General features: G+C 41.5%; 1 protein-coding gene across 1 annotated transcript in view; it reads right to left on the reverse strand.

Annotated features, from left to right (window-relative positions):
• Positions 1 to 226: 226 nt before the first annotated feature.
• The window catches only part of FOXO1 (forkhead box O1), a 67,361-nt gene continuing 51,997 nt past the window's right edge, over positions 227 to 15,590 (reverse strand). Inside the window, exons 2-3 of the mRNA XM_037376005.1 lie at positions 4,845 to 6,201; positions 227 to 4,456 (exon numbers count right to left, since the gene is read on the reverse strand). Of these exons, the coding sequence (XP_037231902.1) occupies positions 4,858 to 6,201 (1,344 nt within the window). The 3' untranslated portion in view covers positions 227 to 4,456; positions 4,845 to 4,857. The remainder of the gene's footprint in view (positions 4,457 to 4,844; positions 6,202 to 15,590) is intronic.

Below are 15,590 nucleotides of genomic sequence, written 5' to 3' on the forward strand. Positions count from 1 at the left end.
TAAAAAGGGCCAAGAGGACTTTGTCATTTCGACAGGGGGAGCGGAAGGAAGAGAAAAATGTCCTTCCAGAGCCGGCTCTCTCCCACATTTAATAGCATTAGGAGCTAACATGTAATTTGGACTAAAAGACTAATTCTTTCCTGCGGTTTGATGGATGTTAACGTCCTTTTTTTTTTTTTCCTTCTTTAACAATGCATTACATAACATTCTGATACACTAATTACCATCTCATGTCATAGCAATTTTATTAAGAGCTTATACTTACAAATCCCCATTCTGAATGGATTTCAGGACTTTTTTTTTTGTAATTTTCTCTGAACTAGGCTTGTTTGAAGCACTGGCAACACGGTCCGATGCTGCCTAATGCAGCTTCCAGTAACAAAGCGTCTCTACACAAAGATCTCTCATGAGCCCTAAGAGTCAGGCATGGATTCTTCTTGCGTTTAGTCCCAAAGACTTGTAAACAAGTTACTTTTAGCACACACTGTTGTGACAAAACACTGGTAACACAGCCCTATTAGGTTCCTGTACCTGCCACAGTTCCAATTCCAGAAGCAATGCCAAGAGAGAGAAATCCCTTTATACCCAGTAATGGAAAATTTGTTGAGTATTCTGCAGTTAGTGTTTGCTCATTCATATGGTATCATCTTGCCAGGCAAGACTTGGTACCATGAGGTATTTTTCTGTATAAAATTGCTAATGCCATCAGGATTGTCCAAATGGGATCATCATCATTAAAAAGATTACGCGGTAAGGAAAGTGATTACGACAACGTCTGAGTAGAAGGATTACTAATCACAAGTAGAATCCTGGTACAAATCTCATTTTCTGTATACAAGAAAGGACACAAAACCTTTTAAACATTATTTATATACATTTATGGCTTTATACAACAAACTGTCAGGGATTGTTCTCGTGTGTCTGTAGAAGTACATCAGGCACTTTTTCTGAAAATATCCACGTATGAATTTTAATTCTGCAATGTGACTAAGTCAGAGCAGTGAAGCGTTGAAGAGCTGTCACACCACTCGCAAATAGAACTAGCAGTATGTACATGCCAATCTCTCACGATATTGCTGGTTTGTGGAACACTCTCAAAAAGGAGGCCAGTTTTAATGCAGAGTAATTTGCTTTTTGCTTGCATAAACCATGATGCATTTTACATTATGATTACCAAAATAATAATGAGAATACCTTATTTAAAATCAGTCATAAATTAAGGATCCTAGCAATTTCATAATGAAAATAGGAATTTCAAATCAGTAAAAAAATAAAAAAGTACTAACATATATCCAGTGGTTTAACAAGTGCAAATTTTAGACTGTTTTATAATTGGTCCAATTTTAACTTCTCTTCTTAGGGATGCTCTGTTGACTTAAGCCAATAATAAGCAATATGACTTTTGCTTATAGGTGTAGGCAAATTGTCAGTTTATCAAAGCAGAGCTTTCCAATTAATGCATCTACTACCTAAACATATATCATATAGCTATATTATGGAAACAATACATCTTTATATTTAAAATATCTGAACAGCTCTATAATACAATAAACTTTTAATAACAGTACAAACCAGAGAAAGGTCAAAAACAAGGCTGCATAGGTAAGATCATCTGCACAATTCACAAACCAATCATTTACAACAATTCTGACAAACTAAGTTACTCCAGAAACTTGGTACTTTTACTGAAAAAGGATTTATTACTAGAGGTCACATAATGTTTGCTTTCAAGGCAGACAGCATTCCCCTTCACCGGACTTCACAGTATTCCAGAATTACAATTTCAAAATATTAGAATGGCACCACAAAAACAAAAACAAAAAAAAAAAAACCAAAAAAAGAAGAAAATGAATGTGACCACACAGCCCAAACCTCTGATTATCTACAACTGCCTTCTCATAATAATTATAAGGGGCTTCCTACAGACTGTTGTAATTAAGGAACGGCTACATTTATGTCATTCATAGTTATAAAAGGAAATGAAGAAAATATCTGTATACCGGAAGTTATACAGTAGCAGTAAATAATAAACAGGAGGTATATTATTAAATGTAGCATGTTCAGCTGCAACCCCGTGGAGTATAGCATTAAGTACTGTTTTCTTTGCATGCAGAGGTGAATTTTACAACTGCTTTGGTCTATGCATATAAGTGCTTGTTTGGGAGCAAACATTTTTGCACATGCAACAGAAAGAAAAAAAACCTGTATGTGAGCCCTCCACTTGCTCCACTGCCAGGATTTACCATCACGTTCCAGAGACTATGAATTTGATGGTAAAGATGCTACTAGAGAGATTTGCCTGTAAAAGCAGGTGGCTTCACTGAGATTTCAGCACTAAGAACATTTCATTTTACTCAACAGAATTTCAAAGACTGATTTTACGCTGGAGGAGATTCCATATCACAGGATAGCTTAACATCAGCCTCTGGAACTGCTGACAACCATAACAGGACAAAAGTAGGACCAGCTGCAATTAGTAGTGATTTAAGCCCAACAGGGAGCTACATGCTAGCACACCAATAAATATGTTGCAGAGCCTTAAGAAAGTCACAACAGGATCATTAAATATATGGCTTGTTACTAAACTTCGTTTTCTTGGCACATCCCATTTCTTTCTCCACCACATGCCATCACTACAGGGAAGATAATTTTCAATTAGAACGTTTTCCAGTTGTGGGCTATGTAGACAAAAGAAAATTCAGTGGAAAAATACTTATTTCTCCCCTTCTTCACAACACCAGCCCTAGCACAAAAGCTGTTCATCCTGTCAGTGCATAAAAGAGCTCCACGGATTTCTATAGCACAAATGATGTGTGAAAGTGAAAAGACAGGTGGGACCTGTTATCCATACATCCATGAAAACTGCATCGTGCGATTATGAAAAATCAGAAATCATTTATCCAAGACCCAATCTGAAAATGCTCAGTCATGGCATTAGTTGTCAGTGTACTTACTCCAACAACAGCAAGTTTTTCCACAGGAACAAGCCCTCTGTTGATAATGTTCTCCCCTACTGTAAAGCTGATGTATTTGTATAACTTTGTCACTTACTTTATCTTTCTTAATTAAAAAAAAAAAAGTAATGTTTTGTCCTGCAATAAGGTGTCACAGAAGTTTTAGCCACCCACCCTAGAAGAAGCACTTCTGCCTCGTCAAACGTACTGCGTTACAAAAGAAACACTGACAAACCCCAGAACTAGTGCTACTTAGGACAAATGGCAATTTTTTCATTAATTTTAGTAAGATTATCAACATCCTCCAAAGGTCTTGCTCTTGAGTGCACAAACATTATGAGACCTCCATGAAATAAATATAAATGTGAAGCATTGTACAAGCATCTAACAATGAATACTTAACACTTTGTGGTAGTCAGAGTTAAAATGATAGTAGAAGCAGATGACGTTTCTAAAAATGCATATATAAAACTGATTAAATATTTCCTAAACATAAAGTTGTCTATATTTATACATCACACAACAAAAAAAGGGACAGAAATGTTTTGTATTCAAGATCCTTATTAAGCTTTTTCTTTATTAGCACTCCCAAGTGCTAGGGAAATTTATAAAAACATGTACTTAATCCAGTTAAAATACTGTACAAAATGAAGAGTTTATGAATGCTGCCAGATCTCAGATATTTTTTTTTTTTTAAAGTTGACTATGTAACAAAAGTAGACTTTAATTATAAGAAAAATAGCTTGGAAAGTATTCCAAAAATTTTCTTAAGTCCAACAATAAAGTCATTAGTCTGACAATGAAATCCAGATATATTCTTGCATAAATTTACAGGAATACAGGTAACTTATCAAATGACATTTAATCTACTGTTTGCTTTGAATAGTCAGTGAGTTTAGTAGGATCGTATTTAACAGGCTATTCTGTTCCCATATGAAATGTGTGGCAATTTTGAGTAAAATAATGCAGTTCGTACTGCTGCAAGGCAAGTCCACAGTTATCTCAATTCATCAAAACACAGGTAACATCAACAAAGGTTAAACTTACTTAGGGCATGAGATCATCACAGTATTCTTACAAAAGTTTATAAACTTTTCTTGGACCAAAACAGATAGTCTTAAAAAACAATTATTCTTCTACAGATCATACTGTACAAAACCAAAAGCACAATATGATGTAAGTAAGAGTCTTTGCTGTGATTATATGGTGTAGTGAATTTGGCACTTCAGAGTAATGAAATTTCCAATGGCACAGTTCTTATCTACAGCAGCACATAACCTGCAAACCTTGGGCAAACATCCTGTACAGGAAAATACTCTGTCTGCTGCCAACTCTGACGAAAGGAAGAAAAAAGAAAAAAAAAAAAAAAAAAAAAGACCCAAAAAAAAGCTAGTGCATGCGCATAGCTTTGTCAAGAAAATTAAAAAGGAAGGTGAAGGACATCTTTGTACTGCTTTTCTCAGTTCCTGCTGTCAGACAAGTCTGGAGAATATAACCGTAGCCTAGGAAGGGAAGAAAAAACAACAAAAAGAACAAATTAACATTCACACCAAAAGATTAAACCTATTAAAATATGCTCAAACTAGCTTTAAGATACCTTAAATGAGGAAAAAAAATGTATTCATTAATTGCTAGTTACCAGCAAGTTTTTTGTTTAAAATAACAATGGCAAAACATCAGTGCTCCACATGAAGTAACAGAAGTTGGTACGTGGCAATCCTAATGCACTGGTGCAAACCTGATTTTCAGACTAACTAAGGACTGGAAAGTGACTGAGTGTAATAGAGGCACTTCACATGCCAACACAGAAGACCACCCAGATTTTAAGCATCTCGACATCTCTTTTCCATTTAGCTGTTTCTCAGATTTATCATAAAAAGCACAGCTTACCTCCTACTACATCCTAGCCTGACACCCAACTGTGTGTGGTTGTCTTTACGCTGTGCTGAAAACTTTGGTTAGGTAATACACTGTCAAAGTTAAAATCTAATGTTTCTCCATCCATAAGGTCATTACGGATAATCGACTCCATGTCACAGTCCAACCGTTCAATTAACATGTCATCTAAGTCACTTGGAAGCTTCTCCTGGTGGAGGGAAACAATTCCCACCCTTCCGTAGCCATTGCAACTGTTAACAGGGCCGTACGGATTCATAGCATTCATCTGCATCGGGTGACTCATAGGCACTTGTAAAGAAGTCTTCACTGTCGACAAGCGATTTAGACCTGATGTATGTGACATGGTGTTCACTGTGTGTGACAAGGCACGACCATTAACTGCAGGTGTTGGCTGGTTATGTCCTTGGTGAGAGCGGGTGTTAGGGTTCATCATTTTGTTGTGGGACGGTTGACTGCCATAAGTTGGCATCACCGAGTTAGCAACCATCAGCACACTTTGGCCCAGTGCCCTGCCACCAGCCTGGGAAACACCACCGTCTACTGATGCCAAGATGTCATTGTGCGGCGGAGAATCAGAAGTCAGTAATTCCTTCAGAAGTCCTGCAGGACAGTTATATTGGCTCATCGATCCATAGCTTGATTTATTGTCTTGAAGAGTCTGCATAGGAATCTGTGGCAAAGAGTTCATGCTAGCCTGAGCATACGTAAATTTCCTGTAGTCTGGACTTGGTGAACCTATACTTGTGGTCGAGGATGCGAACGAGTAACCTGGTGTTTGCTGCATCAGGGTAGCAGATGAAGACTGGGTTGACACAGTCATTGACGTATTAGGTGACAAGAGATTAAGGTTATCCAAAAGATTTTCCATGTTCTCAGAATTACTCATCTCTGAAAGGCTAGGTAGAGTAGACGTCATTTTGGTGGCTGATGATGGGTATACCATGGAGTGCACGTCCCCATCTCCAAGATCATCTTGCTCTGGCAAAATAGGAGAAAGTCTTCCGCTAATTGTACTAGCATTAGAGCTAGTTCTAGGTCGAAATGTACTCCAGTTATCAAAGTCATCATTACTGTGAGAGCTGGGGCTTGCAGGCCACTTCGAGAACTGCGAACCGGGGCTGTCACCATTTCCCTCTTGACCAGACTGAAGGGATGCTTTTTTCTTGGCAGCTCTGCCTCTGCTTTTAGCAAACTTGCTGTTGTTATCCATGGATGCTGCTCGCCTCCTAGGAGATTTGCCACTCTTTCCTCCTTCAGGATTGAGCATCCACCAGGAACTCTTCCCTGTTCCCTCATTCTGCACTCTGATGAACTTGCTGTGCAGAGACAGGTTGTGACGGATTGAATTCTGAAAAACAAAATAAGGTGTAAGAAATGGAGAAAACACGCCATCTTTTATGGCATACTAATATTTGTGTTTCCAAACACACTCTCCTTTTGTTACAAAACATAAAGGTAATCATGATATGGGAAAACATGCCAGCATGGAAACATCTTTTATCAGCTCACCGCTCAAAATTGGCTGAAATGAGCTTACAAGGAGCTGCCACGTCAATTTGTCTGTCATGTGGCCCAATCACATCTGACTTAAAAAGTTAAATAGAATACCGAAGGAGCTGTTCCAAAATACAAATCCCTCATAAAGGAGACAAAATATACTAGAAGACCAAGAAGATGACTGAAGATCTCATTATCAGCTTCACTCTAATGAGTTGAACCTGATTACATGCAGGGTTTTTTTATTCTTATTATTTTATGCAAACTTCAGGAATACTAGATCCTGTTCGATGGTCCTTGTAATGGTTTCTCATCCTGCACATCCCTAAACCCCGCAAACATGCCAACCTGTGAGTATTGCCACTGAGCATCAGTGAGGTTTGTATTACTTGTTATCTGAGAAAACACATATGGAAAACCAGTTGAGGATTAAGTTCTAATTTTTATAAGTAAACATCACAAATTGCCTAAGAAATCATAAGGGAGAAAGTAATGCAAACAGCACAGACAAAATTGCATTTAAAACCTCAGTCATAAAACCATCTTTCTCTTTCAAAATCAACATTTTAATATGCAAAAATGAGTCTTCTAATACCCGAGGGCACAAGATAACTTGTGCCAAGACTGACCAGAGGTACTGAAGCTTTTCATTATCTCCTCAGCCACTCAGTTCTTAACTACAAAAAAAAAAAAAAGAAGAAGAAAAAAAATTCCAAAAATCCAAAATCCAAGCCCACAGGCTGACCTGTTCACAAGAGACTACCCTTTGCATTACGAAGCTGTAGATAAACGTTTTTTTCCTCATGTAATTTTCTGCTGAGCACATGTAAAGAACTTTGTATCAACAGAAGAGCTGTCCTATATTTTGACGTAATTGCTAACAAAAGGCCACAAGTTCAAAGAACACTGAAATTGGCAGCCATAGGTGGTAGTAGGAGAGTGGGACAGTAGCACAGTCTACATGGGGACCCACGGTCTGTGCTAGGACAGCAATTCATGCAGAACGAGTGGGAGGGAACCCCAAAGCAACACATGAAATGGGTAAACCAGAAATTAGACCTCAGTAACAGAGAAACCAGCAAACCAGTAGCTGCCTTCCATTCCTAGTTGTTTTTAGCAAGTTGTTTTTCTAAAAAACAAAAAATCGGGGGAGCAAAAATGGAAAGACTGTTTCCAGAAAGCAGTAGGTAAGGCTGATCTTGACCAGCAGGTCAGTACGCCAATTATCTCAAAACACTAAATGGCTGCCAGACCTACAAAAACCCTGTCTGTCTTTCCTGTCTTCCTACCTTTTCCCCTAATCTACCTTGAGTTTTTAACCTGACACCCAAGACCCACTACAGCACCAAACCATGAGGATGATACAGGTTGTGGAGCTTCGCTTGCCTTGCGAGGCAAACCACAGGACGAGGGACACAGCCACTGCTCTGGTCTCTGGCTGCTTTTGCTGTATTTCCTAACCTAGGGTGCTGCCTGTGACAGCAACATCTCCAGAAATGTCTTCCTTCACTCCTCTACCCTACCCATCCTCCTGCGCAGACCGGCTTTCTCAAAGATGCACGTCTTTCCCCACTGCCTATACATTCAGCTGACGGAAGAAAAGGAGCCAAGACCATAAGGAGGGCCTGTCAGGTGAAAACAGTCATCTCACAGGGCCTGACTCAAACCTGAGACAATGGTCTCAAATTCCGTGCAAGGGCCATGACACGTTGTGGACCACAGCAAGCCAACCAGCCAAAGCAGGCCCAGCCACCGGCAGAGCTCAACAGGGATAGCTATTCTGGGGCTGCAGAGACCTCCAGCAGATGAGGGCAGCAAGGAGGTGTGACAGGACTGTAACAACTCACAGGCAGCAGCGTCCTGAGACTACCCCCACGGGGGTCCAGCTTCAGCAGCAGAAGATGGCAGGACATGGCCTCACAGCAGCTCGCTGCTCAGGCAGCACAGCGAGGAGCCAAACCATGTGCCTCACCTCAGAAGCCTTTCCAACCTCTCCTTCCCCTCCAAAGAACCATCTAACAAATTATCCCAGTTAAACAAAACACCAGCAACAACTTGAGCATTTCCTTACTCAATTTTGAAAGAAAGCCATTCTCATACTAACTCAGTAACGCAGGACTGTATCTCTTCACTGCAGGTAACCCTGCAAACAAAATCTCAGCCTCTATCTATAGGGTGCTGGGGAAGGCCCTGACATTTTATTTTCACCGGGTGCAGGCAGCATGACAGACGGGCAAGCCTGGGATCCACCTCCGGAGTGGCCCACAGCCACTGGGGCTGGCTGAGAAGTCCCACCAGGCTGGCTGGGCCCAGCCCCCTGTTGTCACCCCGGGGCCACCACTGGACGCCCCGGCTGACACAAGTCCAGCTCCAGAAATGTCGCAAGAAAATCATTCTGCGCCTCTGTTGATTAGAAAACCTCCTGCGCCAGTCCATTTCTTTACTGTATTTTGTAAACATACCCAGCTGGCTCGGGCTTACTGCTTACTATCAAAATAGGCATATCAGACACACAAAAACATCAGGCAAGGAAAATATCGTGCTAAGGCTCAGTTCCCTCTTCTCTGCAACAGAAGTGTTAAATATTTAAGAAAATGCTGCTATTCCTTAGTCATCAAAAATGTTATAATCTGGTATTTTTGTACTGAGGACATCTGAGGTCGCTCTTTGAGTAACAGAGCTGTCTCCTAACTCTGCCAGTAATGAAAAAAAAATTTTCCTAACAGGAAAAGGTTTGTGGCCCAGAGCTTGTTACATAAATTCCTGTTTTTCACGCAGCCAGCAGGACATTAAAGAAGCTATGATTTACTAACTTGGAAAAAGTGTTGAAGAGGTAAATCTTGTGAAAATATGCACTGCTGTTAATGATGTTGTGTCTACAAATCTTTGCCAGACGCAAACATGACCTGATAAAAAAGTATAGTTTCAGCAGTGGATCTTGGCAGCCGGAGGAGCAGCGCGGCTGTCAGCGGCCGGAGTGCTCAGTGGCACCGCCGGCACCGGCACGCTGCAAGACACCGTTGGCCGCAGCTTTCAGCAAGACTTCAAAGCAAAGCTTCCCAAAACCTGGCCCGAATGATGTGAAAAGCGAGCGTCTGACTTTTGAGGCAAGTTTCCATGCAGCGGCGACGCATGCCAGATCGCTCTGGAATTTTATCAAAACCTGGCCAGGACGGCAGCAGGGCTGCTGCCACCTGTGGGGTGTTTCCTGGGATTGAGTTTCCGCCTTTGAGATAAAGTGCTGGGAGCCTCCGCTCCTGTTGGTCTGCAAGCCGACTTCATGTCATACTTCGGTGTGTGGACCAGGACCTGTGGATATGCTTATCGCTGCTTGCTGATTTAAGAGCCAAAATACGCAAACTCAGTGTCTCCTAAGCACAACATGATGAACACATACCAGCTAATAAAACCCGTGAAGCCAAGAAAATTATTCCTGTCAATCTACACGTTTATATCATTCAGCTGCATTTCCAACATTTCCTACAGCCGAATCACACTGCTGCGACAGCACCCTGCTTGCTGCTCTTCTAAGCAACAAAAAAAACCCTCAAACTGCTTTATGTTTTAAAACAATTACAGAAATAAATGGCTCAGCCATTTAATCCCTGGGTGTGAGTAGCTCTGCTAATATCTAATACTGCACTTAAAGCCCAGACATTCATACTAAAACATGCAACTTAATTTTAACCTCATAGCTGAAAAAACTCATGCCCCTATTACAATTAAAGTTGAGGTATATAATTATTTTTTCAGTACATTTTTTTGGTGTTTTACTGAAGAAAAGCACCCAAAACCACAGTTGATTCGTCAAACTTGAGAACGTTGTAGGCCTGTACTTCCTGAAGCAAGACCATGCAGCTGGCCACCCTTCCTCCCCCCCAGTGCCTTGGTGTATGCAAGGGAGAGGGAAGCAGAGCAGAGCTCCTATTGCAGAGCTCCTGTTTAACTCCGCAGCAAACCTCCTCAAGCAGGATTTAACTGTGAATCTGTGAGTATCTGGGGAGCTGCAAGACCAAAACTTTGTAAAAGCACCTGTGAGTGCCCACGATATCTCCCACCCTTCATACCCTCACAGGCAGGCACAGGCAGCACCCATTCAGCCACAGTGCTGCGTTAGCCACTGAAAGGGAGAGCAAGGAATGGATGCAACAGCTGATACATTTTATAAAAATGTGTGGATTTGCTATCAAGGTGCACACACAGAGTGTACTGCAATACAAGACACCATGGCACCTTGGGAAAGAAATTCACCAGTAACTAGTAACAAAGGCAGAAGGAGTTGGCCCCTAGAGGCAGATGCAGCTGTAACAATGTGGGAGGCCCTAAGAGCAAGACTGCTTCCATAATACACAGATCAAGCATTTCTCTTAACAGCTTAATGACTGCCCATCAATTTTTCATTCAGAAGACATCTCAGCAGTCCACTGCTTCCTACACCTAATTCAACCGCATGGGCTGCACGTGGCTATTCAGCTTGCACTACCATCAGCTGAAATGGCTGCAAACACAGATTGGGGCACAGTATCTGACTGTAGTTCTCAGGTCTCTCCAAACAGTATCTGAAACTGATTTGGAAGCTGGAGAGAAACCTTCAGGGAATACAACACTCAAGACTTCTTCTGCCGTAACCCTCTAAGATAATCACAACTCAAACAAAGAAAATAATTTAAAAAAAAAAAAAAGAGAGAGAGAGAAAGGGGGCTGATTGCTTATTTATTTATTTGGACTCATAGTTGGAGAATATTGCAATAGGAACGTGCTTGGCAAAAAAGTCAGGGTTGAGGGCTCATAGGAGAGAAGTTCATCTGCTAACATCATCGCTGTTGAGAGGTGTCTGCTGTGATCAGTGGTGGCTGGCACACAAGCCAGCTGTGTTAGCATGTCCTGTTACTGACAGATTACAGCAGGATTCAGAACCAGCGCAGTCCCTCTGTGGAGACACCACCAAAGAAAAAGCTTTGCAGCAGAGAAAGGAAGACCCCAGGATTTCCATATGTTGTTACAGAGGACATCAGACCTGTCTCTCAGGGTCTATGTAGGGGGACTCTACAGCAGGTTCAGATGTTCAAATCACCCTTCTCTTGGAGCCTCCGTGGCAAGCACCACTTTAAAAAGAAGTCATTAAAAACACTCCTAGGGAAGTATGCAAAGGCCAGGAAGTTCACCCGCACAGTTGCTCAGGGCTCCTTCAGCATTAACAGCCAGACAGCAGCAGCATGGGCTAACCATGGCAAGGGACACCACATAGCACCTATCCAAGACCAAGCAGACCATACTTTGTGAAACAGGCAGGTCTCCTTGGAATACTCACACTGCCTGCACCAGCTTTGCTGTGGTTTCCAACCATCCTGCCAAGTTGGCAGAGGCAGGGTGAGGAGGCTAAGGAGGAAAGAGAACATTGTTAACTCCAGATGTACCAAAATTGCCATTGGTACAACAGTCTGGTGTAAGGCAGTCCTGTTTGTCTCATCTAATGACTATGAGATACAGGAAGTTCAGATGCAGATGCTGCACATGGAGCTTGGGTTTGCCTCAGAACTACTGTTGGACACTCAAAAGTATTTGATTAGCAGATAGCATGCTTGTTCATAAAACAGCCTTAGCTGCATTCAAAAGCATGTGGTTCCTGATACCACAAATGTTCACCAATACAACCACACATCTATCTGCAGTGTCAGAAGGTCCAAATGCTAATGAAATAGCTATTTTTGTGACCCAGTTGTAGCATTCTTTGGTTACAGCTCAGAAACCTTCTCCATTGTCGGATAAGAGCATGGACAGAAAGTATGTCATTTAGCCTCAGGTCGAAGAGTTGTATTTAGAAGATGCTGGCAATTTGCCACCAGCAGCTGCATGAAGGTGGAAGGGCAGGATTTCCTCCCTCATGCTTTTTTGGGTTCTTTGTTCTTGGGGGGGGTGCTCTTTTTTGACTTCGTTTTTGTCCTGCACTGTTATACGGTTAAGAAGTTTGGCTGGGAGAAGTGCAGAAACAATTCAGTCTTACTAGAGGGACCCTGCACTGTTTCGCTGTGCTTTTCATTACAGATGGTGGCATAACAAGAGTCTATCCCGGAGCACCACCCATGAAACACCATCTCTAAACATGGAGATTCTTTCATAGGCTGTTCCATTTGATAAAATTTGAGCAAATGTACAAGAATGGGACAGACCGTATATTATCACAATACAACACTGTACACGTCTCTCCTGCACAGAGGGGGGTCTACTGTGACCACATGTCAGTGGTATTAATTTAAGTCCTGCACATTCTGCAGTTAAGTCCGCAGATTTATACTTTCCTACGCTTCCTTCTCATAGCTGTAGAAGACTAAAAAAACTTTGGACACCAAAGGGGCTTGGCCATCCTCCAGGTTGCATCCTGCTGCCACACATGGCACTAGGGACTGGATGGAATTTCACAACCACTGGAGCTTTCTCCTCTGGAACATGGTATGTAGTAACCGAAAACACACGCACAGCTCCAGACATTGATATTTAAGGGACTTGGCTACGCATACTTACATGTCAGAACTGGCAACTCTACTGGCACGTATCTGAGTAATTCCCAATCACTATCCCCAGATACCCTCCTCTTTATTCTAGGTGGAGTCCTTTGAAGTACTTTTCCTTAATGACAGTTTGGACATTTCTAATGAGATGGTAACACCTGCCTACTATCCCTACACAGGCATTTAGAAAGAATGAGTGTAAAAACCATCAACAAGGTAAAGCATAGTATGAGAAGTATACACACAGGGCAAGCACACACCTGGATATTGTTCCACACATGGTAACTCCAACCAAAGCTTCTTATGACCACCCTTACACTTTCTGTACCTCCAAAAGAGAGGCAGAGCCACAACCATGTTAACAATCACCTGCATCAGTGCCAATATTCTGTTTTACAACCACACTTATTCCTATAACCACAATACAGGCATGATAGAATATCAACACAGCATACACCAAATATATAAACATTTGCTAGCGTTTCAAAGCCAAGGAAACTAAGTGACACTGATTAGGAAAAACAACAGACGAAGATGCATATGAAAACTGTGAGATTTTTAAAAGGGATTTGTAAAATGGAACTTCATCCCTCCCCGGTAAAATCATCTGGAAAGCCAAGACAGCCAACAGGTTTGTCTAAAATCTATTAGTTTTCAGAAGTGAAAGAAAGCAAACAACAAGAACTAAAGAAAAAATTAAAAAAGCAGCAAATAGCCATCAGGATAGAACAGAAGTTGTGGAGTGTAGAAAATAAGGGACTAAATAAACATCAGGTGGAAAAAAAATCAAAGCTAGCAGGGATTACTATGTATTTGGTGATCCAGACAATCCTAATACTGCTTTTACAAAACTGATGCTGTAAGCTTTCTATTCCAGCATATGGAAAACAAGTGTTTGACAAGTATAATGGCTCCTTATTTGTAAATAAGCATTTTTTTTCCACACTATCGAACATATATATATGTGTGTGTATATATATGTGTGCATATGTACATATATCGCTTATGATGAAGAAGCATTTCCCAAGACCACTACCGACACAGGAGGCCAATACTAAGGCCTCACTGAAGAGGAACATTTCAACAAGATCCAGTTATAAGTGGGGCCCCTTCTCACCCTTTAAGTGCTCTCAGACCTCTGGCCTTCACACACAGCCTGTGCTGCAATTACATCAGTAACCAGAAACAGCAAAGCAGGAGGACGCATGCATAACCTGGGTGCCCTGACATCAGTCCCAGGTGCTAGCATACAAAAGCTGGTAAAAGATTCAATTAATAAACAAACAGATGTCAGTGATGCAATTAATGTCTTTCAAAACAGTCCCGCAGAATATAGGCCATCACACGTACATATCTTTTGTTCAAGAAAGGTAAGTGAGAGAACACTTGCAGATACTCCCATGCCACACTGAATGACAGCACAGCCAAGATCAGCACCACTGCTAATATGCGCTCATCACACGGATCAAAACCACTAAAGTTATCTGCAGGGCAGTAAGCTGTGGGGAAGGTTGCTGCGATTTGTGACAGGCAGGCAGCCCTCTTAGAACATTCACCGCAGGCTCTAACACAGCAACCAGGAATGCAACTGAATAGGGGACGCAGGCACCGCAGCAGAGGTGACAGCTGAATGCAGAGGACAAGCAGGTTATTGCAAAGGAAACAAGAATTACAATTATAAGCAAAGTTTCTTAAAATAAATAAATACAGTTTTGGAGTAATCAAGTAGCAGTTCATCCATACAATGCCAGAATGACTAATAGTTTAAAGTTTTATTCTGCAGCTAAAGAGAGACTCAGGGGTGTTTATTTTTTTTCAGCCAGTGGGAATAATTATGATCAGTAAGACAAAAAATGTTAATCACTCGTTTCCTGTTTAACAGACAGCCTATTTCACCTCTGCCACTCTCCACGGTTACACCCAATTCATCACAAAGAGTACAGCACTGTTTATAGAAAGCTTCCCCCTTTTTTTCTTTCCAAAACTAAGCTGCCCTTTATTGACATTTGTGAGATCTAATGAAGAGGTACAAATGTGTATGCATGCTAAATATATCAATACTAATTAGACCAGCAGATCTTCTTAAAAGGAGCACTAGAAACACTTTCTCACCAATAAGCAGCAGTAAGGTGAGAAATAGGCCAAAGCCTCTGTGTAAACCACAGGGGTGAGAAACATCACAGTCCAAAAATAGGTCTCATTTTTTTTTCCATTGGCCTTTGTGGACATGCACAGAACTTCCAAGAATGTATTTAAAAAAAAAAAAAAAGCGGGGGGGGCACAAACAGATATGATTACTCCAAAAGCTTTAACAGGATAAGTGAAACAACTGGAAAGATCCCTGCCTGAGAAGTCAACGTAAGTGTTAAATGCTAAAAGCCCTGCATTATGACCGAAGCAGAAGGCACAAGCAGAACTAACCCTAAATGTTTGGTTTCAGATGGATCCTTTACTAGGGAGCCACACCTCTTCATCCTCATGTATCAAGACTCTTGGCTTTCACAAAATCACTGATAACCCAAAGGGTTGGAAAGATTGTCAGGACCCAATGGGCTACCCTCAACAGTGGAAAATAAACAATGGTGGAAACTAAGTTAAAACTGAGGCTGGTGAAGCAAAACAGGATGCACTGGACACTTGCCCCATTTGCTGTGCTGCCCATGGGCTAGCTGTGGCTGGAGAGGCTTGAGGACTTATTTAACCTGCAACAGTGTCCATTGGCTGACCACAG

Source organism: Falco rusticolus, chromosome 2 (assembly GCF_015220075.1).
Source record: "Falco rusticolus isolate bFalRus1 chromosome 2, bFalRus1.pri, whole genome shotgun sequence".
NCBI lineage: Eukaryota > Metazoa > Chordata > Aves > Falconiformes > Falconidae > Falco > Falco rusticolus.